We start from the raw sequence: 23154 nt of genomic DNA, 5'->3' as shown, positions 1-23154 counted from the left end.
CACTTTTTGGTCACATATTTTGTTCTCTTTACTTTTAGCCCTTGGAGGTGGTCTGTTTAACCAGCCTATGCAATATCCTAACCAGCCAAATCCACTGATCAACATGGCAAGCGCACTGTCTGCACCAACATTGCTTGGGGATGAGAGAGATGCCATCTTGGCGAAGTGGAACCAACTTCAGGCTTTCTGGGGAACTGGGAAAGGATACTTCAGTAATAACATTCCTCCAGTAGAGTTCACACAGGAAAACTTTTTTTGTAGGTTTAAGGTAAAGATTGAAATCCATGTGCTTCGGTTATGTAATTCAGGATTTAGTTTTCATTATTCTATTTAAATAGTAACTTTTAGTGAAGATTATAGCAACAATTTTTAACCTTATTATCATGGGGGTACCCCATGAATTTGTTGTCCTACTTGGGGGAACCCCTTCTTCTGTTCATACCTTTTTATAAAAGCTTGGTGTAAAAGTAGCTATTCTTGACGAGCTCGTTCTAAGGCTCAGCTTTTGCTGGTATCTAACCAGGGGCTGGTATCTGGCTGTTTTGTCACTTCTCTATTTTGGGATGAATGTGGTTTCTCCTGTGTGCTGTCCTGTTTTGAAATGGGGAAACCCTGTGATGTCATAAATGTAGCACTGCTCTTTGCTGGGCATGTGACAAGAAACTACTTCAGTCATGACATTGCAACCTCTGTTCCTTCAGCAGCATAGAAATCCAATGTATGGTCCTGTATATTATTGCAAGACCTAAAGGAGCAAAACTGTGTTATGCCTAGTGCCGAGACTAAGGGGGTGGTGCATGACTCCGAAAATGTTCTTGAGAAGTCTGCAACTGAGACTTATTCCTGCCACTGATTGGCCAGCGGAATGAGTGGAGCGAACCTTTGACAATAAGTATGCAGCAGATTTTAAAATCCACAACGCGTTTACTCTTCCGTGTGGATATTTTAACCCCATTCACATGCATTGCCAGCAGAATGTGAGCAGACTCTGTCAGGGTTTAGGTGTGTAATCCGCCACTTAATCCTGACACATTACTGAACGTGTTAACATGGCCTAATTGTGTTCTGCGCGATCTTACTATGGACGTGACTTGGAGAGATGCAGGTAGCATGCTTGGTGGTGCAATTGCCGAGGCAACCATACGTCGGCTGAAGTCTCATGCGTCGGCAATGGTAATTCCCAGCATACTACCTGCGTCTATCCATGCTCGATGTCAGATTGGTCGGCCCAATGCAATTAATAGTGACCCTTTAAATTCTTGACAGCTCGTACTATGTTTATGTACTTCTGTTAAAGGGGTTGGCCATTTTAGGAATACTACTTCTAAATAGGGATGTCACGATACCAGAATTTGGACTTCGATACCGATACTTTGTGTAGTATTGTGATTTTCGATACCAAAACGATACTTTGCCAACAGTAATAAAAATAAAAAAAAGTTCTTCCATTTTCTGTGAGGCACGAGGTGTGATGAATTTTCAATGTGCCTCACATTAATAGTAATTAACCCCATCATGTTTCCCAGTCATAATGGGTTAATATGTAAGGTACATGATGGGGTTAATTACTATTAATGTGAGGCACTTGGAGGTTAAATTTATCACACCTCGTGCCTCACAATAAGTGAAAGAAAGCTGTTTTTAGTTGTTTTTTGTTTTTTTTTTTATATAGCGTACACATCATAAATGATGCAAAAAAATTGTTGTGCAGGTTATTATGGCCGCGCCAATACTGAATGTGTATATTTTATGTATTGAGACTTATTTTAATGTTTATTGTAAAAAAGGTGTATTTTTTTTATTTTTATTATTTAACATTACTTTTGTTTTTTCTTTATCTTTAAACTTTAATGTACTGGCATATATCTATATGCCAGTACATTAGCCTGTGTACGGATAGTACACAGGCAGTTGTTAGTACATACCTAAGTATGCCCTAACAGCAAATATGGTAAGACAGCCCTGGGGTCCTTCAATGGACCCTGGGCTGTCTGCCCATATATGGTATGTCCCTCAATCGCGTCACATGGATTGTGATGCGATCCAAGGGGCACCCCCCCCCCCCTTCTCATTTTCCCCTGAATGCTGCGGTCAGCTTTGATCGCAGCATTCAGGGGGATAACGGCAGAGAGGAGAGGTTTCTCTCATCTCCGCCGTTCGAGCGGGGCTGCGGCTGTGTAATACAGCCATTGCCCCGCTCCTGACAGTAAGTGCGCACGCAATCAGCATGAGGTGATGCGGCCGGTGCTGCACTAATGAGCGGCAGGTTCAGGCACTGCATACAGAACATGGGGGTGTTTTTGTAGTGCGCCTGCCATGTTCGGTCTTCAGTGCCGCCAGTCACTAGTGCAGCGCTGGCCGCGTCGCATCATGCTGACTGTGTGCACAAGTCAGCACAGCTTCCTATCGAAATACATGAAATAACAGTATCTAACCGTTTGAGGGTGCACGGCATAGACGTTTCGATGCATCGGGTATCCACTTTTTATCAAATTTTTTTGAAGGCATGATTAACATAAAACAGCAATTCTGGCATTGTTTTTTATTGTATTTTTTACGGCGTTCATCGAGGGGGTTAAATAACATGATAGTTTTATATTTGGAGTCGTTAATGACGCGGCGATACCTTTTTCTTTTGGCGTTTCTATATATTTATTTAACTTTATTTAAAAAAATTATTCGTCCCACTAGGTGACTTTTCTCTATGCGATCCTCCGATTGCTTTTATAATACACTGCAATACTTTTGTATTGCAGTGTATTATTGCCTGTCTGTGTAAAACTGACAGGCATCTGCTAGGCCAGGGGTCAGGAACCTTTTTGGCTAAGAGAGCCGTAAACGCCACATATTTTGAAATATAATTCCGCGAGAGCCGTACAATATGTTTAAAGGGCCATTGACAGATCAATCGCTCCAATGTTCACTTAGTACAGCAAGGAATGCTCCTCCCTGCTGTATAAAGCCACAACTGGACTGAAACAATGGTAATTAGCAGTAAAAAAATTAAATAAATAACTTACATTGTGAGCTTGCGATGCATGACATCAGTCCAGCAGTCTGGCTTCTTCTTTTTCCTGCGCATGACTGGAAGCTGGCATTCTTCCCACCTGATGTTGAGAGAATGCCAGCTTTGAGGCATTCGCAGAAGAAAGAATGCCGCTTCACTAGGGGACGCAGGTGCGTGCTTGCAGACGGCGCGGCTATGCAGGGAGTTATGGGAAATGTAGTCCATGCTCCCTGCCGCTCACCACTGCCGCCAATGCTTATCAGGCCATCAAAGAACTACCAATATCAGCGTGCACCGCGGCCTGATGGAGCGCGGTGCACGGGCTGATGGAGCGCGGTGCATGCATCCTTCCCATAGACAGGTAGGAGCAGTGGCGGATTAAGTAGACCATGGGCCCTGGGCTGTTACCCAAACTTGGGCGCCCCTTCCTCACCGTAACTATTTTTAACACTACCTTTTTGGGCAAGCATTAACAGTGTTACGATTCCCCTTGTCACAGCGCGGTGTCCCTACATACTGACAGGATCACACTGTGCAGGGACACAACCTCCTGACAAGGGGAATTGTCTATCAGTCCTGGACCGCAGAAAGACTTTTTGTGAAATACAAGGATTTCCTATAATAAACATGTCAGGAGAGGTGACAGATTCTCTATAAATCTAGTGACTCACAGGTGACGACGTCTCAGATTCTAGTAGTTTTTTTCCTCTTTTCTTCTCCATCCGGTCCAGCGCTCATGACGACTTCTCCCGGCCATGACTCATTTCTGCAGAATTTGCCACTTAGACGTCTCCTCACTTTTCCAACATTTCCACACCTATAAACGAAAATAAAGTTATCATGGTGCCACATAGTGTACCCCTAAATATAATAGCACCAAACACTGCGCGCCTGAATATAATACCACACACTGTAAAACACCATACACACAGCCCCCTGTACATAGTGCCACACACAGCCCCTGTAGATATTACACACCCCCATAGATATCGCCATACACAGCCCCCTCTATATATCACACATCCCCCTCGTAGAGAGCGTTACACACAGCCCCCTATAGATAGTGCCATACAGCCCCCCTGTAGAGAGCGCCACACAGCCCTCCCCCTCTTGTAAATAGCACCAAAAAGCCCCCCCTATAAAGAGCGCCACACACATACCACGGTGGATAGCACTACACAGCCCCCCCTTGCCTCACAGCGCTCCCCCTTGTATATAGTGCCTCACAGCGCTCCCCCTTGTATATAGTGCCTCACAGCGCTCACCCTTGTATATAGTGCCTCACAGCGCTCCCCCTTGTATATAGTGCCTCACAGCGCTCCCCCTTGTATATAGTGTCACACAGCGCTCCCCCTTGTATATAGTGCCACACAGAGCTCCCCCTTGTATATAGTGCCACACAGCGCTCCCCCTTGTATATAGTGCCACAAGGTTATGTACACATTTAAAAACTTTATATTATATATATATATATAGTATGTCTGTGTATCAGTGTGATTGATTGATTTTATTAAAAATATTTTTACTTTTTGAGATACGGCTGCTTTGTATCCTGTATCCGTCAGGTCAGCAGGACTGACGGGATCAGTGACACGCAGGATCCACCTCAAATCTATCACATCTAAGATTATAATTTAGCGCAGGGCCCGTTTCACTGATCCCGTCAGTCCTGCTGACCTGACGGATACAGGATACAAAGCAGCTGTATCTCAAAAAGTGAAAATATTTTTTAATAAAACGTAATTACAAAGTTGCACCAAACACACATTTTTATTAAAAAAAAATAAAACCGACGTTATTTTTGCGACGTTTTTTCCGTAGACAATGCAGGTTTCGTTTTTTATCGTTTTTATGCACACATTTTTTGCCATTTTAGAATTTTTATTCATAAAGTTTGAAAATAATAGTAAAAAAATAAGCTTTTTTACGTTTCAGCTATTTTTTTTTGGTAATAACATTGTTTTACCCTAAAATAGACCTTTTATTTGTGATCGTCATTGTCTACCGTAAATTTTAATATATTACATGTCTATATTAGGGTAATTGGGTCAGCGCTAGCGTTACAACAATGATTGGCGGGGGGAACGTTTTTTTTGGGGTGGGTATTTTATGTGTATTTATTATTATATTTTTTTTTTGCACTTTACTATTTTTTATTACTATGTTCTGATCCTCAAAGGTCAAAAAAGACCTTTGGGGAACTTTATATCTACTTTCTCTTTGTTTTAGGCCTCATGCACACGACCGTATTTTTTCCCACCCGTAAATACTGGCGTAAATACGGGTCCGGTGTCACACGTATTCCACCCGTTTTGCACCAGTATTTACGAACCCGTGCTCGTAAATATGGGTCCGGTGTCACACGTATTCCACCCGTATTTACGAGCACGTTTTTGGCGGCAAAATAGCACTGCACTAATCGGCAGCCCCTTCTCTCTATCAGTGCAGGATAGAGAGAAGGGACAGCCTTTTCTGTAATAAAAGTTAAAGAAATTCATACTTACCCGGCCGTTGTCTTGGTGACGCGTCCCTCTCTTCACATCCAGCCCGACATCCCTGGATGACGCGGCAGTCCATGTGACCGCTGCAGCCTGTGATTGACCTGTGATTGGCTGCAGCGATCACATGGCCTGAAACGTCATCCAGGACGTCGGGCCGGATGTCGAGAGGGACGCGTCACCAAGGCAACGGGCGGGAGACCGGACTGGAGGAAGCAGGAAGTTGCCGGTAAGTATGAACGTCTTTTATTTTTATTTTTTACAGGTTTATACTGATCGGTAGTCACTGTCCAGGGTGCTGAAAGAGTTACTGCCGATCAGTTAACTCTTTCAGCTCCCTGGACAGTGACTATTTACTGACGTCGCTTAGCAACGCTGCCGTAATGACGGGTGCACACATGTAGCCACCCGTCATTACGAGAGCTCCATAGACTTCTATGGACTGTCCGTGCCGTTATTACGGCCAGAAATAGGACATGTTCTATCTTTTTTAACGGAACGGGCACCTTCCCGTGAGAAAACGGGAAGGCACCCGTCGCCAATAGAAGTCTATGAGCCCGTTATTACGGGTCGTGATTACGACCCGTAATAACGGGAGTTTTTACGGTCGTGTGCATGAGGCCTTACACCATGTTTTTCCACTGTAACTGGAGCTGCACAGCAGCCCCAGTTACAGGGGAAATCAGCCCTCTCACAGTGACGATTGTCACTAATAGGGCTGTGCTGGGTCTAGTAAGACCCAGCAACAGTCTGCCACTAACGGCACCCGGCGATCATGTGACCTGTCACATGATCACCGGGAGGAATAGAGACAGCGCCGCTGCTGCTGTCTCTATTCCTGTACACAGCGTTCATTGAACGCTGTGTAAGAAGACATCGGAGAAGAAAGAAGCAGCGAAAGCTGCTTCTGTCTTCTCCTCAGGGTCCCCGGCAGTCACTGACAGCCGGAGACCCGACATTCAGCTGCCCGATCACTCGGGCAGCAAGTTAAAACCCGAGCCGTAGAAAGTCTATGGCTCGGGTTTTAAGCACCCGTCCCTGACCGCTGGCCGTAAAAATACAGCCAGCGGTCGGGAACCAGTTGGGCAGGAGGATAATCCTGTACTGACCTCAGCGCCGGTGACCGCCCGCCGGCTCTTCTCTTGCTGCTTTGGAGTAACAGAACAGCCGTCCGTCGCTGTTCTGTTACTCAATGGCGGCGGCCCGCACTGTCAGGGAGGCGTGTCCTACCCCTGGATACCGGCGAATTCCCTGCTCCTCCCCATCTTCGGCCGTTAGCAGCGCTAGCGCGCTGAATAGATTTAGGAGATAATGTGCGTTTCGGGCTGCCATGGGCCCCCTGGGAGCCTCGGGCGGCCGCCCGAAACGCCCATATGATAATCCGCCACTGGGTAGGAGCCCTGTCTGCGAGCCAGATACGGCCATCAAAAGAGCCATATCTGGCTCGCGAGCCATAGGTTCCCGACCCCTGTGCTAGGCCATGCCTCTGGCTTGGCCTAGCAGGTGTTAACTAGAGGCTGACCTGGGGGCCATAGAAAGCACCGACAGCCTGCGGTCGCATAGCAGGGTGCTGATTGGGTGAGAGAGAGAGATCGCCCTCCCTCCAAAACCACTTAGATTTCGATCCACTGCTCAAGCACCGCTGCTCCAAGTTCTCCTGAGAGCAGGGAGTTTTAACTGCTTCCAGCAGCGCAGATATATTCTGATGCAGCGCCATGAAAAGGCATATGCATCAGAGTAAAGCCTGTTAGTGGCCGCCGTGAAAAGGCGTATTGGCGGTCACTAACTGGTTAAAGAGCATCTGTTGGCGAAAACCTAGTTTAGCGGCTACCTGCTGACTGGCCTGTCGTGATCTCACTTTCACCGCTGAGCAACACTAAATGTGCTTTGTCGAAGTTCCATTTCCAGTTGTTAAAGTTCCAACATTTTTACTCAACAGGACATTAAGCAAAAGTAATTCATTGAAAACTCTCCGAAGAATATCCTATAATTTATCATTGATTGTAATTTCTAGTGGTGACTGGTCTTCTCTAAGATGCATGTTACTTGTGGGCAGAGCATTGTGAAAATGACTGTAGGTGAGCAAGATTTTATATTATTTCATCAGTAACTGTTCTAAATGTCTTCCGATAGGCTGTTGGTTTCAGTTGCATACCTGGCAACAAGGATGAAGATGGTCTTGTGGAACTTGTGTTTAATAAAAAGGAAGCCGACATCCGTGCCCTGCAGCAGCAGTTGGTAGAATCTCTGCACAAAGTCTTGGGAGGACACCAGACCCTCGCTGTAAATGTGGAGGGGGTGAAAGCACTGCCGGATGACCAGTAAGCAATTCTTTACAGGTTTTTAAAGTGTTAATAACTTCATATGAGGATCTATCCGTTTCGCCCCACGATTAGCTCATTGTTATCAAATCCTTTCAATAAGAACTGCCGTCTACAATGAACCATTTGTTGACGTTAAATGCCTTTTACTTTTAATAGGGTCCTACACTATACCATAGTCTAATCTGGACTGGCGCATCTTTATAATCCGGTCAAAGTGCATGTTAAATTATAGGACTATCTTTTAACCAGTACGATATTGCATTATGAGCTTTTCACTATGGCAATGATATTTTTTTATAATATAGTCATAAATTGGAGCTGTTTAGATAATAAAGTCTGCTCCACTGCACCATTGGTTGCATAGAGGAGTTCACAGCAACGTGTATTCTGCGAGTTCTCACAGGCGTTGTTGTGAAGTACGTATTGTTACTGACCTCGAAAAATCCAGCACCCCAGGCATATAATGCATTCAAAAAAAACATCTGCATGGTTTTAAGTATAACTATGAGTTAATAATGTTACACTTAAAACACACTAATATAATGGTATCTTTTAAGGTGCCGCTATACGGAAATGTGTGTGTGTGTGTGTGTGTGTGTGTATGTGTATATATATGTGTATCTCCCCGTACATGATATGACGTAGAGTGAAAAATGGCTAACATGCATTATTTTTTATTTTTTTTATTTGCTGCTTTCCGCGTATGAAACGCCATTCTTGATACATTTCTCACCTGGTATTGCAAAGAGTTGCTCTTCTTTCTTCTTCAAAATTGTTTCCACTCTCTATACTTTTTAGAACGGAGGTGATCATCTATGTTGTGGAGCGCTCACTAAATGGCACCTCCCGAAGAGTTCCAGCTACAGCTTTAAACAACCACTTTGAGCAAGTGAATGTTAAGTCTCACCTGCAGCAACTTGGCGTCACTTTAACAATAGCCCGAATAGAGTTGTCCCCAGCGCAGATAAAGCAGCTTCTTCAGAATCCACCCGCAAGTAAGAATCCATTCGGTGTTTCTACATGGATGATTCATTGTATTACCATCGCCATCGTTTCTAGCTGATTCTTCATTTCAGTGCTAACTTTACCCAAACAAACAATGCAACTATTGTTTACCTCCATCTTGTGTTTTACCCATTTTAAATTTTGACCATTTATCAGTAAGGTCTACCACGCTTACACATTTCACTTATCATAAAAATATATTTCAGGGGGTTGTCCAAGGGTTGTTTGCTTTATTGTACCAAATAATTGATTCATTTATTTCAAGGTGTGGATCCAGTCATTTGGGATCAAGCAAAAATTGATAACCCCGATCCAGATAGGTGAGTGTGTTATTGTTGGATATTATTGCAGAATGTTTGTGTTTTTTCCCACCATTCGTTATTCCTAAACATGCATGTTTTCCAATAATCCAGAATTTTTGCAGACTGTACATTGTTTTGACACATATTCTATCAAGAAGTTGTAAAGGAAAGATAATTTGAAGGATCCCATTCATTTTTTGATTTGTTTCTTTCTCTTACGGGACAATAAGGCTATGTTCACACATTAATAGATTTCCGATGAGGATTCTGCACAGAAAATACGCAATTTAAAGTACACTAGAATGCAAGTGAATTTGTTTTCTGGAACTTTTGTTTTCTGGATACTACATCTTTGCAAATAACTGATGTAGGCTGCCAGGCATTATATGCATCATGTATCAAGGTCATTGGAAAATGAACCAAAAACATGCTCCAAAAAATGAAGTTGTGACCCCAGTCCCGCATATATTCCAGTGACTGATTAGAATAGAGACTTTAGGCCCCTAAAACATCTGGTAGGCTTGTAGTCCGCACAACAGACTTTCCTTACAGGGTAAGGCTATATGCTGCAGTACCAGGAGGTACGAACTACAGCCGCTAGTCGCCTCTAAAGCGGATTTCAACGGGGTGAAAAGATGCCAGTGATCTGAGAGAGCGTGTCATTTTTTTTGTTTGTTTTGTTACAATTTTAAACTTTTTAAATCTAGAATATTGTAAAATATCATCCAAATGGAGCGGGGTTCTCCTTTAGAGAGACTGCCACCTCCGAAAAAAGTGCGTAGCAAGATAAAAGCTACAGACTTGGAATCTGCGTCTTTTCATCTATTAACGAATTATTGTCGTTTAGCCGGGTTTTCCTTTAAGTTCCTTCATGTAATGGATGATGGATCTAGATTTTCCTTATAGACTGGGCGATTACTCATAACTGGAGAACGGTTTAGATAAAAAAGAACAAAAAACTCTTGCTCTGATTCTAATGGTTTCTATGGTTCTAGTGAACACCATGTCTCCAGCATTCTTACACCGATCTACTGTGGGATTATCCCCAAGTTAACCCTGATTTTCATGTTCTTTCACTAACATATTCAGTAATTGATGAGGCATTCCATTGGATAACGTAATCATTTGCTTTTTTAGACTCCTCCCAGTTGCCATGGTTGGCTTTAAGGAACTTCTCAAAAGACTAAAAGTACAAGATCAAATGACAAAGCAGCACCAGTCCAGGCTAGATGTAAGCTTTAGTTTGGTGTTTATACTTTTTTTTTAAAGGAAATTTGCAAGTATTTCTATATTATCTTACTGCGTTTTATTTCCGATTTATAGATTATATCAGAAGACATAAGTGAGTTGCAGAAAAATCAGGCAACAGCCATGGCAAAAATTGCACAGTACAAACGAAAGTTAATGGAACTTTCTCACAGAGTCCTACAGGTACAAAAATGCTTTTTTTTGTTTGGTGAATAGTAGCATGCCCATATTGAATGGGAGCAAGGTTATGTACAGCCGTTCTTATGGAAGTTTTATTTAAAGCAGTTTTGTCCTCAAGGTATTTACGACGCTAAACAGCACTTTGCTCATGAAGCCTAAAGTGTCCGGCAGTCGAAGTTTCTTCAGTATTGGCAGGTGTTGCCGCCAATACGCCAGGGCTCTTCACCGAAGAATGTACAACTGGCGGTCTCTTAAGGCTTCATTAGCATACGGCGTATGCATGAATAAAACATACATTTCTCAGGTATGCTTACATTGCTAGACCAAACATGGGGATGTTTAACCCGTTAGTGACCGCCCAAAGGTGTTTTTACGGCAGCCGCTAACTGGCTTTATATACAATGCGGTAGTCTTTTTATGGCGCTGCATTGAAATAAATAAACACTATAAACTATAGGGACACAAAAACAAATAATTTTGAACGTTTTTACTGTGTAAAAGTAATAAAACCTAAGGAAACGATATAAATTTGGTATCGCCGAAGTTATTATGTTATTCATACCACACGGTAAACAGTGTAAATTTAGGACTCAAAGTGTGATTAAATTGTTGGGTCTTTTTCTATCCCCCCCCCCCCCCCCCAAAAAAAACGAGTTAATAAAAATTAATTCATTATATGTACCCCAAAATGGTGCTACTAAAGAAACCGACACAACTTGTCCCGCAAAAAACAAGACCTTATACAGCTATGTCGATGCAAAAACAGAGCAATTATAGCGAAGACCTATTTAGTGTTGGTAATCTGCTGACACTCTTCCTTCTAATGCCTTATTTTAAATTATGTTTAGTTCTTAACAAAAAAAAAAAAAAAAAAGTGCTTTTAGGGTATAATACACCGTGAAATACCTGATCGCTTGAAGTTGCCGGCCTATAGTCCGAGCCTGCACTACTGCAAGATTTTTTCCTGTTCTGAATCCTGCCTGATGCATGCATTGTTGTTCTAAAGACCTTGTGTGGATGCCAATCACTAAAAACATGAATGTTCTCAAATATACTGCCGCTATTCAAGCCAGCTAGCAGGTATATATTGTTTTATTTAGCGATTTTTGGATCCACACAAGGTCTCTATTACAACAGTGTCCCTGATGATATTAGAAGTAGACCTGTCACGAGAATCTCTCAGGAGAAAAGCCTCAGGCAGTGTCTGCCGTTTCCATTGTTCAGATGTGAGATATTTAAAAAAAATATTTTCATATACGTAAATGTGCTTTTTGGTCATGTCATTGACGTGTGCATTTAGAGTGACACTTTTTCATTAGTGTATTTTCTTTTTTTTTTTCCTGCTATATATGGGTTTAAAGAACCAACTCCCAAGATCCCCCTTTATTGAGCCTCATTTGGCTCACTTTGTGTGGCTTTTTTCTGATAACCATTTTCTCACTTCATCTTTAGTTTGCTTGGAGTTTTGATTCCCTTTTCTAAGGGAAGTCGGCTCCCCTTTCACAGACGTCTTGATGAGCTTGTGCTAATTCACAACACATTTAGAGAAGCTGAGCCGAAGTGTAGAGCATGGGGAAGGGACAAAGCACCTGTGACGGTTCGAAACAGGAGGCAGATTTTTGTCTTCCTCACACTCCCTGCGTGCACCGGAGTTGAATTGTAGTCACTGATCATAGTTGGGCCCTAATCGAGCAAAACTAAAGGGCACCCAGATCTGAAGAAAATAAATAACATGTGGACATCAGCCTTGAATGTGTGTGTATAAAGTATATATTATAGTTATAATTTAGAATTAACCCCTTCAGAACACTTGGTCGATAAATTCAATATTTATTTGTGAAAAACGTCAAAATTTAGCGAAAATTTGCAAAAATTAGCATTTTTCGAAATGTAAATGTATCTGCTTGTAAAACAGATAGTAATACCACACAATATAGTTACTAGTTAACATCCCCCATATGTCTACTTTATGTTGGCATCATTTTTTTCACGGCTGGTCCTCAAAGGCTTCCATACATGGCAGACCCGGAGGCCGTTGCCTGGCCATCACAAGCATCAGCACCCCCCACAATTGCATGGGGGCTGCTGATGTGCTACAAACCCCCTAAATGTGGCGATCACAATCGAGCACCACATTTATCGGGTTAATTGCCTAAATCAGCGGCGGTAAGCCGCTGATCGGCAACACTGGAGTGTCAGCTGTCGGGGACAGTTGATCTCCCAGTTCCCGATGCACACCTTATCGCTGACCGTTGGTCATGATGGGCTTCCGTCCATGGCAGACACGGAAGCCATCGTTTGCCATGCTAACTATCGGCAAACACCACGATTTCGGACCGGGGTCTGCCGATATGCTAGAAACCCCTCAAATTTGGCGATTGCAATCGCCGAATTTAAGGGGTTAACTCGCCAAAATCAGCGGCAAAGGACCGCTGGCCGGCAAGAGTGGAGTGTCAGCTGTCGGCGACAGCTGACCTCTCGGTTCCCGGTGCACACTGTCGCCGACGGAAACAACTCAGTAACTATACGTCCTCGTGCGGGAAGTAACCTCCCGCGACGACGTATAGTTACTTACTCATGCGGGTAGGGGTTAAACCAATAGATTCTTCTTTTTATTTTAGTTTTTTTTCAAACAGGTTTTAATAAAGCAAGAAATTCAGCGGAAGGGTGGATTTGCCATCCAAGCTGAGGAGGAACAGCTTCGTGTGCAACTGGACACTATCCAGTCTGAACTTAATGCACCCACCCAGTTCAAGGTAATTCTAGTCATTATATTAATATTTTCTATTGAATGCCTATTGCTAGCACTAAGTGTGGTAGACCAAACGAGAGAAGAAATGTAGCGCATCACCGAATCTCAATAGAAATAGGTCTATAATCTTTAATACACACGATGTCACAACAGTCGCCTACCTCAATCACCAAGGCGGGACATTTGGCGGTAGCCCCCAAGATCTTAAATGCGTGGAGCTTCAGCTCTACCTGCTCTCATGGCAGTTCACATTACTGGGGTTTCTCCTAGTAGCATCCGCATATACGCAGTGGCGTAGCTATAGGGGTGGCCGCGGTCGACCGGGCCCCGAAGCCAGGGGGGCCTGCAGCCCCCCGCACCACATCAATAAAAAGTTACTATAGTAACTCGGGCCGCGGGCCCCTGTTACTATAGTAACTGACCGTACTTACCTTCCTGGTTCCGGAATCGCAGCGGAGGTCCAAACGCCACAGCGCTGTGCGCAGCGCATGACGTCACAACGCTATGCGCCGCGCACAACATCGGGATCCTGGATAGAGTCAGGACAGAGCTTCCGCCGCAGCTGAAGAGGAGGGTAAGATTAATATCCCTGTCTGCTGAAGCTGATTGGCGGGGTCCGACTCCCAGGAGCCGTCAATCAGCTGTTTGGAAGGGGCCGCAGCACTCGTACGAGAGCTGCTTCCCCTTCATTCCGGTCACACTGTGAATCCGTGTCAGCGATTCACAGTGTGAGTGAGTAAGGGAAATGAAGGGGAAGCAGCTCTCGTACGAGTTCTGCGGCCCCTTCAAAACAGCTGATTGACGGGTCCCGGGAGACGGACCCCGACACATCTATTGATGGCCTATCCTGAGGATAGGCCATCAATGTTTAGGGACTGGACAAGTCCTTTAAGCCTACGATGTAGCAGGCTTAGAGGGCCCATGAGACAGTCACAGATTGTGTGATGCTGTCGGGCCCTGTATCTAAGCCAATCACCTGGTAGGCTTAGATGGATGGCCCATGTGTGATCCTGTCTGATGGGCCCTGTATTACTGTATAAGATTACTGTCTGCTGGACCCTGCATCTAAGCCTACCTTGTGGTAGGCTTGGATACAGGGTCCTACAGATAGTAGTATCACACATGGGCCCTGTATCTAAGCCTAATACATGTGTAACCAGCCAGATACAACACAGTAGCAGCAGCAGGCAGCATTACCAGGGTGGTAGGGGCCACTGGTTTTGGCCTTCCCCAGCCTAATACTACCAGCCTGCGGCTGCCCCGGTGCCTGACCATCACTGCAGATGGTCGGGTACTGGTTCGTACCCAGCTCTTCCCAGTACCCCTGGTGGCGGTGGGTACCGGTGTCATAATGGGGGTTAGTGTTAGCCTCTGCACCTGCTAACATTAAGCCCCGCCTTAGCAATGGAGGTTGTCAATCAGCCAGTGGCTATTACTAAGGCGGTAATAATGAAGTTTAAAAAAGTACAAGCACATAGAAAAACTACTTTCTTGAAATAAAAAAACAACCCCCATTAACCATTTTATTGAGAATAAAAAATGCTGTCATTGAAGTAGTTCAACAACCGAACTTGTAAAAAAACATACACACAAAAATAATTAGTAACACATAAAGAAGCAAAACAATTCTTATACTTCCCTTTCCTTGGTCCAGCGCTGGAGCCGGAATGTCAGCGAGCTGGGCCCTATATCTAATCCTATCGTGTGATACTGTCTGCTGAGCCACTGTATCTAATATTATCATGTGTGATACTGTCTGCTAAGCCACTGTATCTAATCCCATCATGTATGATACTGTCATCTGAGCCACTGTATCTAATCCTATCCATAGTGTATAGGGTCGTAGTGCTATAGAGATGCGGACACATATGTATTGGGGCTATTTCCCCTGACATTTTAAGTCCTTAGTGACGCCCCCGGCTGCTAGTGCTGGATTGTTGTGTCACTTAGGAGACCCAGCGAGGCAGCTGAAAGCTGTGGGCTGTCGGCCATGAGTAGTTTGCTGGGGGGGGACGACAATAATAACTTTTGCTTCGGGGCCCATGAGCCTTTAGCTACGCCCCTGCATATACGTCATGGTCTGTGTCCCCCAATGGACTGTTCGAGAAAAGGATTTTACGGTAAATACTCAAAAAATCCTGTGTTTCATCACTTAGTTACTGGAGATATTTTGCCGTTGTCTAAGAATAACCACAACTGACTTATAGGTTTAGGAATCTAATAGACCAAGAACCAGAGAGCATTTGGCCCGTTTTTGCTCTTAATCTGAATATTGTTGTACACGCTCTCCCCCTCCTCTGCATTTACAGAATGACTTCACTGTTGGATTTGATTTGCAGGGTAGACTTAATGAACTCATGTCACAGATCCGGATGCAGAACCACTTTGGAGCAGTGCGATCAGGAGAAAAATATTACGTAGATGGGGATCTGTTGAGGGAAATAAAGCAGGTAAGATTGTGTCTCTTAATGTTCTTCAAACCTAACTGTTTCATATTGCCGTTCAGTACCTGTTGTATTCCATATTATTGCCTATATTTGTATCCTCAAACTCTTCTGACGAACAGTGAGAGTGCTTTTTTATTTTTTTTCTAAATGCCATGCAGTATTTAGGTCCAACTATTCCGTGCTGTTTTTTTAACCCCCTAGTGACTAGCTTATTTTAGACCTTCATGACAAAGCTATTTTTTGCGGTTTTCCATGGTCGCATTCCAAGAGCTATAACTAACTTGTTTTTATTTTTGCGTCGACATTGCTGTATAAGTTCTTTTTTTTTTTTTTTTTTTGCTTGACAAGTATTTTTTAATAGCACCGTTTTGGGGTACTTAATTTATTTAACTATTAACTTTTTTTGGGGGGGTAATGGAAATAAAAAATTTCGCCACTCTTTTTTGCGTCTTAGATTTACGCCGTTTACTGTGTGGTATAAATAACATAACTTTATTCAGTGGGTCGTTACGATTGTAGCAATACCATATTTATATAGATTTTGTATGTTTTACTACTTTCACACAGTAAAAACACTTTTTTTTTTTTAATTATTTGTTTTTGTGTTGCCATATTTTAAGAGCCATAATTCTTTTATTTTTACGCCGATGCAGCTGTAGGAGGGCTTGTGTTTTGCGGGGCGACTTCTAGTTTTTATTTGTACCATTTTGGAGTACATGCGCTCATGATCACTTTTTATCTCATTTTTTTTTAAGGCAGGATGAACAGTAAACTGCAATTCTGGCATTGTTTTTTTATTTTATTTTTTTACGGCATTCACTGTGTGGGTTAAATAACGTAATCGCTTTATAGGGGGGGTCGTTAGGGACGCAGCGATACCAAATATGTGTAATGGTTTAATTTATTTTTTTTAAATTTGGTTTTTCATATTAAAGTATTTTATAAGGAAAAAAGTGTTTTTTTTATTTGGAATTTTTATTTATTAACTTTATTACATTTTTTGATAACTTTATTTTTAGTCCCACCAGGGGACTTCACCATGCGATCTTCTGATCGCTTTTATAATACGCTGCAATACTTCTGTATTGCAGTGTATTATTGCCTGTTGGTGTAAAACTGACCGGCACCTGCTAGGTCATGGCTCAGCAGGCGTCCACTACAGGCAGACCTGGGGGCCTTTGTTGGGCCCCACGGCTGCCATAGAAGCCATTGGCACCCTGCGATTGCAATTTACATGGTGCCGATGAGGCGAGAAAGGGAGCACCCTCCCTCCAAAACCACTTAGATGCGGTGCTCGCTATTGAGCACCGCATCTAAGGGGTTAAACGGGTGAGATCGATGTTGAAATCAATCCTGCCCGTTAGTGCAGGTGTCCGGCTGTCTTTAGACCACCCGAAACCCGCTTTAGCTGGCACAGGACACCCGTGTCAGGCTTCTATCAGAGCGCTGTGAAAAGGCGGCACTCTGGCATAAGTACCCTTAACGGCCGCAATGAAAAGGCGTATTGGTCGGTTGTTAAAGAGACTCTGTCACCACATAAGTGCCCGATCTCCTACATAAGGAGATGGGCACTGTAATGTAGGTGACAGTAATGCTTTTTGTTTCGAAAAACAATCTATTTTAAACCACTTTATGAGCATTTTTTTTTTTAGCTTTATGCTAATGAGTTTCTTAATGCCCAAGTGGGTGTGTTTTACTTTAGACCAAGTGGGCGTTGTACAGAGGAGTGTATGATGCTGACCAATCAGCGTCATGCACTTCTCTCCATTCATTTACACTGCACTAGCGATATAGTTATATCGTTATGTGCAGCCACATACACAGAGATTAACGTTAATCAAGTGTCCTGATAATGAATACACATGAAATCCAGCCTGGACGTGATGTTTATTCAGAAACCTGACACTTCTGAATCTTTTCTGTGAGATTTCCAGCAAGTCAAATGTAGATTACTATGTAACCTGTCATTTCAAACAAGATTACGCTTGCCTTGCTGGAATCTCACAGAGACGCTGCAGACATGTCAGGATTCTAAATAAACATCACGTCCAGGCTGGTAGTGATGTATATTCATTATCAGAACACTGCAGTAATGTTAGTGTTTGTGTATGAAGCTGCACATAGCGATATAACTATATCGCTAGTGCAGTGTAAATGAATGGAGAGAAGTGTATGACGCTGATTGGTCAGCATCATACACTCCTCTGTACAATGCCCACTTGGTCTAAAGTAAAACACGCCCAGTTGGGCATTAAGAAACTCATTAGCATAAAGCTACAAATCGCTCATAAAGTGGTTTAAAATAGATCGTTTTCTAAATAAAAAGCATTACTGTCACCTACATTATAGCGCCCATCTCCTTATATAGGAGATAGGTCCCTTTATAATGTGGTGACAGAGCCTCTTTAAGGGGTTAATATACCTTCATAGAGATTGGATCTCCATTTTTCTGACAGCACCAAATCCCCTATATAGCCATATAAATAAACAATAAAATTCTGTTGCCACTTGCTTAGGAGCGTACTGCTTTATTATTATGAACAGTATGCAGTAAGCGTCTAAGCTCTCCATTGTGGCGCTAACGGTTTATCATTTAACTAGAGCTATACAGTGGACTTGGAGCTCTGGAACAGAAAAATAAAGCTCCAAGTGCTTTAAAGATATATGAAATTATTCATAATAATAATAATATAGTTTGTCATACAGTTAGTTTATCAGTAGTGTGTGATGTGCCAGTGCGTAATGTACCAAGATAATTTTTTTTTCTTCTCCATGTAGCACTTAAAGCAACAGCAAGAGGGACTGAGCCATTTAATCGGCATAATAAAGGATGACTTGGAAGACATAAAGCTGATAGAGCAAGGACTGAGCGATAATGTCCACAAACGCGGAGGATTGTTCAGTTGATTTAATAAACCATCTTTTTTTTTTTTTTTTTTCTCAAGGACGTTGATTGTACTAAAAGTACCATTACATTTTCAGGTATAAGACAAGACTCTTGAACAGCTTCAGGTCCCCTATTAACAATAAAGTACTTGTGTTCTAGGCGCGGCAAAATTTATTTAGCTCCAAAAACGTTTTCTTCAAATTTTTGACATAACATTGGCACAGACTGGAATCGCAAAGGTCCCGTCCTCAACGTGGTTTTCTGCAGCGATTTCAAACTGCTTGCAGCATAAGGAAATAACCTCGTCCTAACAGAACTGTGAATGCGAGAGCCTCAATAGAACTTCATTTGTTAGCACATTGACAGACATGGACCGCCAACAAATGCTGTTTTGGAACTAATCAGTGTTGTCAAGTCATCTACACTGTTTTTAAAAAAAAATGTTAATATTTAATATGGGGTCCTATTGGAAATATATAGTGAATAAATATTTTTCTTATAGTTTATGTATGTTATAATTTTAAACTAATTATGTTGGTGCCTATTCTGCTAAGCACTTTGTGCTGTGTAGGGGTTCTCTAGAAGAGTCTACTGTCGGTCATTAATGGAAAGTAGCCAGATGAACAAGACTCCTTACAAGAAAATGTTAATCGATCGATCGACCTGCAGCCACAAGAGGGGAGAGTCCGCTTTCAGGGACTACCAGAATTCCAGAAAGAAGATCGCTCACTGATCTTGAATTGTCAGGTCTTGGACAGTCAATATAAGGACTAGATTTTAGAGACTCATTAATTGGTTTATGTTTATATGAATGCAAAACTAAATTTAATTTAAGTTCCCTGTAAATCGAATAATTCTCAATTTAAAAAAAACCCCCAGAAATAACGCCCTATATTTAGTGGAAAGAACATGCAAAATGTTACTTGCATTGCCTATCAAATGAAAAATGTATAGTTCTTAGGCTTACTTCAGACCAGCATATTATACGTCCGCGTGCTGTCCGTTAAAGAAAACGGACAGCACAAGGACCTATGAAATTCAATGGGGCTATTCACACATCCGTGGTTTTTTTACGCAGCGTGTCTCCGTTGTGTGAAACTCACTACGTGTCCTATTTTGATCCGTTTATGGTGGGCCATTGAAGCTGTGGTTTTCACGCACCAGTTGCTGAAGAAACGGTGAGAAAAAAAAAACGGAACATGGATGCCATATGGAAAGCACACTGATACCACATGGAACTGAAATACGGTCTGTTGTTTTTTTTTGCGGATGCAAAATGGACACATTCGTCTTCATCAGGCCTTAAACCTTACACGGACCAAATTCAAGGAATGTCAATCATGTCACACACAGCCTTAACTCCTGCCTTTACTTACATGGCGTCTGTCTGTGTGTTACCTACTGAGAAGTTCAGCTTAACCCTTTACAAGCTGCTGTCTCCTCCTCCTCCTCTAGCTAGGCTGCCAGCTCCTGGCCAGATCTCCGCACAAAAATTCAGTCTGCCATCCCTCCCCTTCATGGTTGTTACGCCCAGGGAAGTAGAAATCTCAGTGCAGCCCAAAATCTCCCGAAATTTGTACTGAAATGAGGAAGTAGAATTCTGTTCCTGCAATACTAATCTGAAATTCTCTGTTTTGCCAATCTATTATTTAGGCCTAGTCCACACAGTTTTTTGCAGGCAGAAAATAATCTCTCGGAATTCCTTCAGGAATTTTAAGGCAGATTTTGAACTGCCAGCGTTTTTAAACGCTTCTTTTTTTTTATCAGCCATTAAATATAATGCAAGGACTGCAGACAAAATACGCTTCTAAATGAGCGCCGGGGATTTTTTTCTGCCTCCCATTGATTGCCACTTTTTTTTTTTTCTTCGAGCATCCCGAAGCCGCACGGGGAAAACCCCCTCTGCCTCTCGTTGAAATCACTGGGGGCAATTTTTGGATCGCTTATTTGGCGCTGATTACAACGCAGTTTCTGCGTCAAAATCAGCACCAAGAAACTGAACTGGCCCTTACTGAGTTTTTCTCAGAACTGATCAGGCCTCTTTTTAAAAAAAAAAAAAAAAAAAAATCACTGCATGCGCTGAGATGTGGACTGGGAATAAACAACTGCATCACAGACTACTAAATAGTTACCAAGTAGTTCTATGGTTTGTTTTTAATTTAAAGGGTTTTGGGGTTTTTAAGACAATGCTGCGTCAGGGGTCGCTGTCTCACCTTTCCAATATTTCTAACAATTGACTATTGCTGTTTAAATGCCGACTTGTATTTCCAGCATTGGACACGTAAAATGAACTTTATTGAAAGGTTGAGTTAATTGTACTGGTACGCTGGTATAAACATGCATTGTTTTACACAACAATTATAGTAGAGATATATACATAGTAGAGTATACATGTCACAGGGCATACAATGGCAGTGAGTATCAAGGAAACTACTTTTTTCCCAAATGTACTTATTTAGCTGTTGAACAAAATGTATAAAGAAAAACGAACGCAATGGTTATTCCTATTTACTAGTCGCTAGTGTTCATCTTCAAGGCATTAAAGGCTGGCCCTCTGTATGAGCTGATGTGTCATGAAACCATTTGCGAGAACATAAACTATAATCTTAAACTGATCTCCGGGTAGGCTGAAACTTGATAATCATTAAGTGTCCAGCTTCAGAGAAAGCCATTGCATAAAAGGTATAGAATTGATTTTTATGGTAAATAGAGTAGAAAGCTGAGCTAGAAGAAGCCCTCCGCACTTAATAGGAGGGTCTCCAAATTGGAGTTCTATCAGCTCCATATACCTTGATAGCTCATATTAAAAAGATCTGTCTAAGGCAGTACAGTGAGTATCATACCGTCTCATCGTAATGCGATAATGTGCGTGGTTGCCGCTAGTGTTAAGCTAAGAGGGGGTGCATGAAATCACATGTAGATATGTGTTTTTGTGGGTGCATAAAAAAAAGCATGTACACCGTGTTCCAAATTATTATGCACATTGGATTTAAGTGTCAAACATTTAATTAGTTTTTCAATTAAACTCATGGAGGGTATTGTGGCTTAGGGCTCTTTGGATCATTGTAATCAATCTCAGACACCTGTGATAATTAGTTTGCCAGGTGTGCCCAATCAAAGGAAAACTACTTAAGGACGTTCCACATTATTAAGCCGGCCACAGGTTTCAAGCAATATGGGAAAGAAAAAGGATCTCTCTGCTGCCGAAAAGCGTGAAATAGTGCAATACCTAGGTATGAAAACATTGGATATTTCAAGAAAACTTAAGCGTGATCATCGTACTGTGAAAAGATTTGTGGCTGATTCAGAGCACAGACGGGTTTGTTCAGATAAAGGCATAATGAGGAAGGTTTCTGCCAGACAAATTAATAGGATTATGAGAGCAGCTGCTAATATGCCATTGCAAAGCAGCAAACAGGTATTTGAAGCCGCTGGTGCCTCTGGAGTCCCACGAACCTCAAGGTGTAGGACCCTCCAGAGGTTTGCAAGTGTGCATAAAGCTATTATTCGGCCACCCCTAAACAATGCTCACAAACAGAAACGGTTGCAGTGGGCTCAGAAATACATGAAGACTAATTTTCAAACCGTGTTGTTTACAGATGAGTGCCGTGCAACCCTGGATGGTCCAGATGGATGGAGTAGTGGATGGTTGGTGAATGGCCACCATATCCCAACAAGGCTGCGACGTCAGCAAGGAGGTGGCGGAGTCATGTTTTGGGCTGGAATCATGGGGAGAGAGCTGGTAGGCCCCTTTAGGGTCCCTGACGGTGTGAAAATGACCTCTGCAAAGTACGTCGAGTTTATGACTGATCACTTTCTTCCGTGGTACAAAAAGAACCGTGCCTTCCGTAGCAAAATGATCTTCATGCATGACAATGCACCATCTCATGCTGCAAAGAATACCTCTGTGTCATTGGCTGCTATGGGCATAAAACGAGAGAAACTCATGGTGTGGCCCCCATGTTCCCCTTACCTCAACCCTATTGAGAACCTTTGGAGCATCCTCAAGCAAAATATATATGAGGGTGGGAGGCAGTTCACATCAAAACAGAAGCTCTGGGAGGCTATTCTGACATCCTGCAAAGATATTCAAGCAGAAACTGTCCAAATACTCACAAATTCAATGGATGCAAGAATTGTGAAGGTGATATCAAAGAAGGGGTCCTATGTTAACATGTAACTTGGCCAGTTAAGTTTTTTTTTATTGAAAGAGCTTTTGATTTCTGTAAATATGACCTCCTGATGCTGCAAATTCAACAAATTACCATTTTAGTTCTCTTTACAACCTTTAAAATGTTTTGATCTCTGTTGTGCATGATAATGTGAAACAGTGCATTTTGAGTTTTTTTACTTCTAAAAAATAATCTGTTATCATTAGGAGATTTGTTCAATAAAATTTGCATTATACTCCAACGGTTACATAGTTACATATAGTTACATAGTTAGTACGGCTGAAAAAAGACACATGTCCATCAAGTTCAACCAAGGGAAGGGAAAAGGGAAG

General features: G+C 42.4%; 1 protein-coding gene across 3 annotated transcripts in view; it reads left to right on the top strand.

The window, feature by feature from the left end:
* NUP54 (nucleoporin 54) overlaps positions 1–19154 on the top strand; it is a 35505-nt gene extending 16351 nt beyond the window's left edge. For all 3 annotated transcript variants that reach the window (XM_075860735.1, XM_075860737.1, XM_075860736.1), the window contains 9 exons: positions 39–268; positions 7639–7826; positions 8628–8824; positions 9100–9154; positions 10274–10367; positions 10460–10567; positions 13201–13320; positions 15656–15766; positions 18542–19154. In XM_075860735.1, the coding sequence (XP_075716850.1) occupies positions 39–268; positions 7639–7826; positions 8628–8824; positions 9100–9154; positions 10274–10367; positions 10460–10567; positions 13201–13320; positions 15656–15766; positions 18542–18670 (1232 nt within the window). In that variant the 3' untranslated portion in view covers positions 18671–19154. The remainder of the gene's footprint in view (positions 1–38; positions 269–7638; positions 7827–8627; positions 8825–9099; positions 9155–10273; positions 10368–10459; positions 10568–13200; positions 13321–15655; positions 15767–18541) is intronic.
* The last annotated feature ends 4000 nt before the right edge of the window (positions 19155–23154 follow it).

Source organism: Rhinoderma darwinii, chromosome 1 (assembly GCF_050947455.1).
Source record: "Rhinoderma darwinii isolate aRhiDar2 chromosome 1, aRhiDar2.hap1, whole genome shotgun sequence".
NCBI lineage: Eukaryota > Metazoa > Chordata > Amphibia > Anura > Rhinodermatidae > Rhinoderma > Rhinoderma darwinii.
The sequence above is the reverse complement of the archived record's forward strand: the minus strand, read 5'-3'. Positions and strand labels throughout refer to the sequence as shown.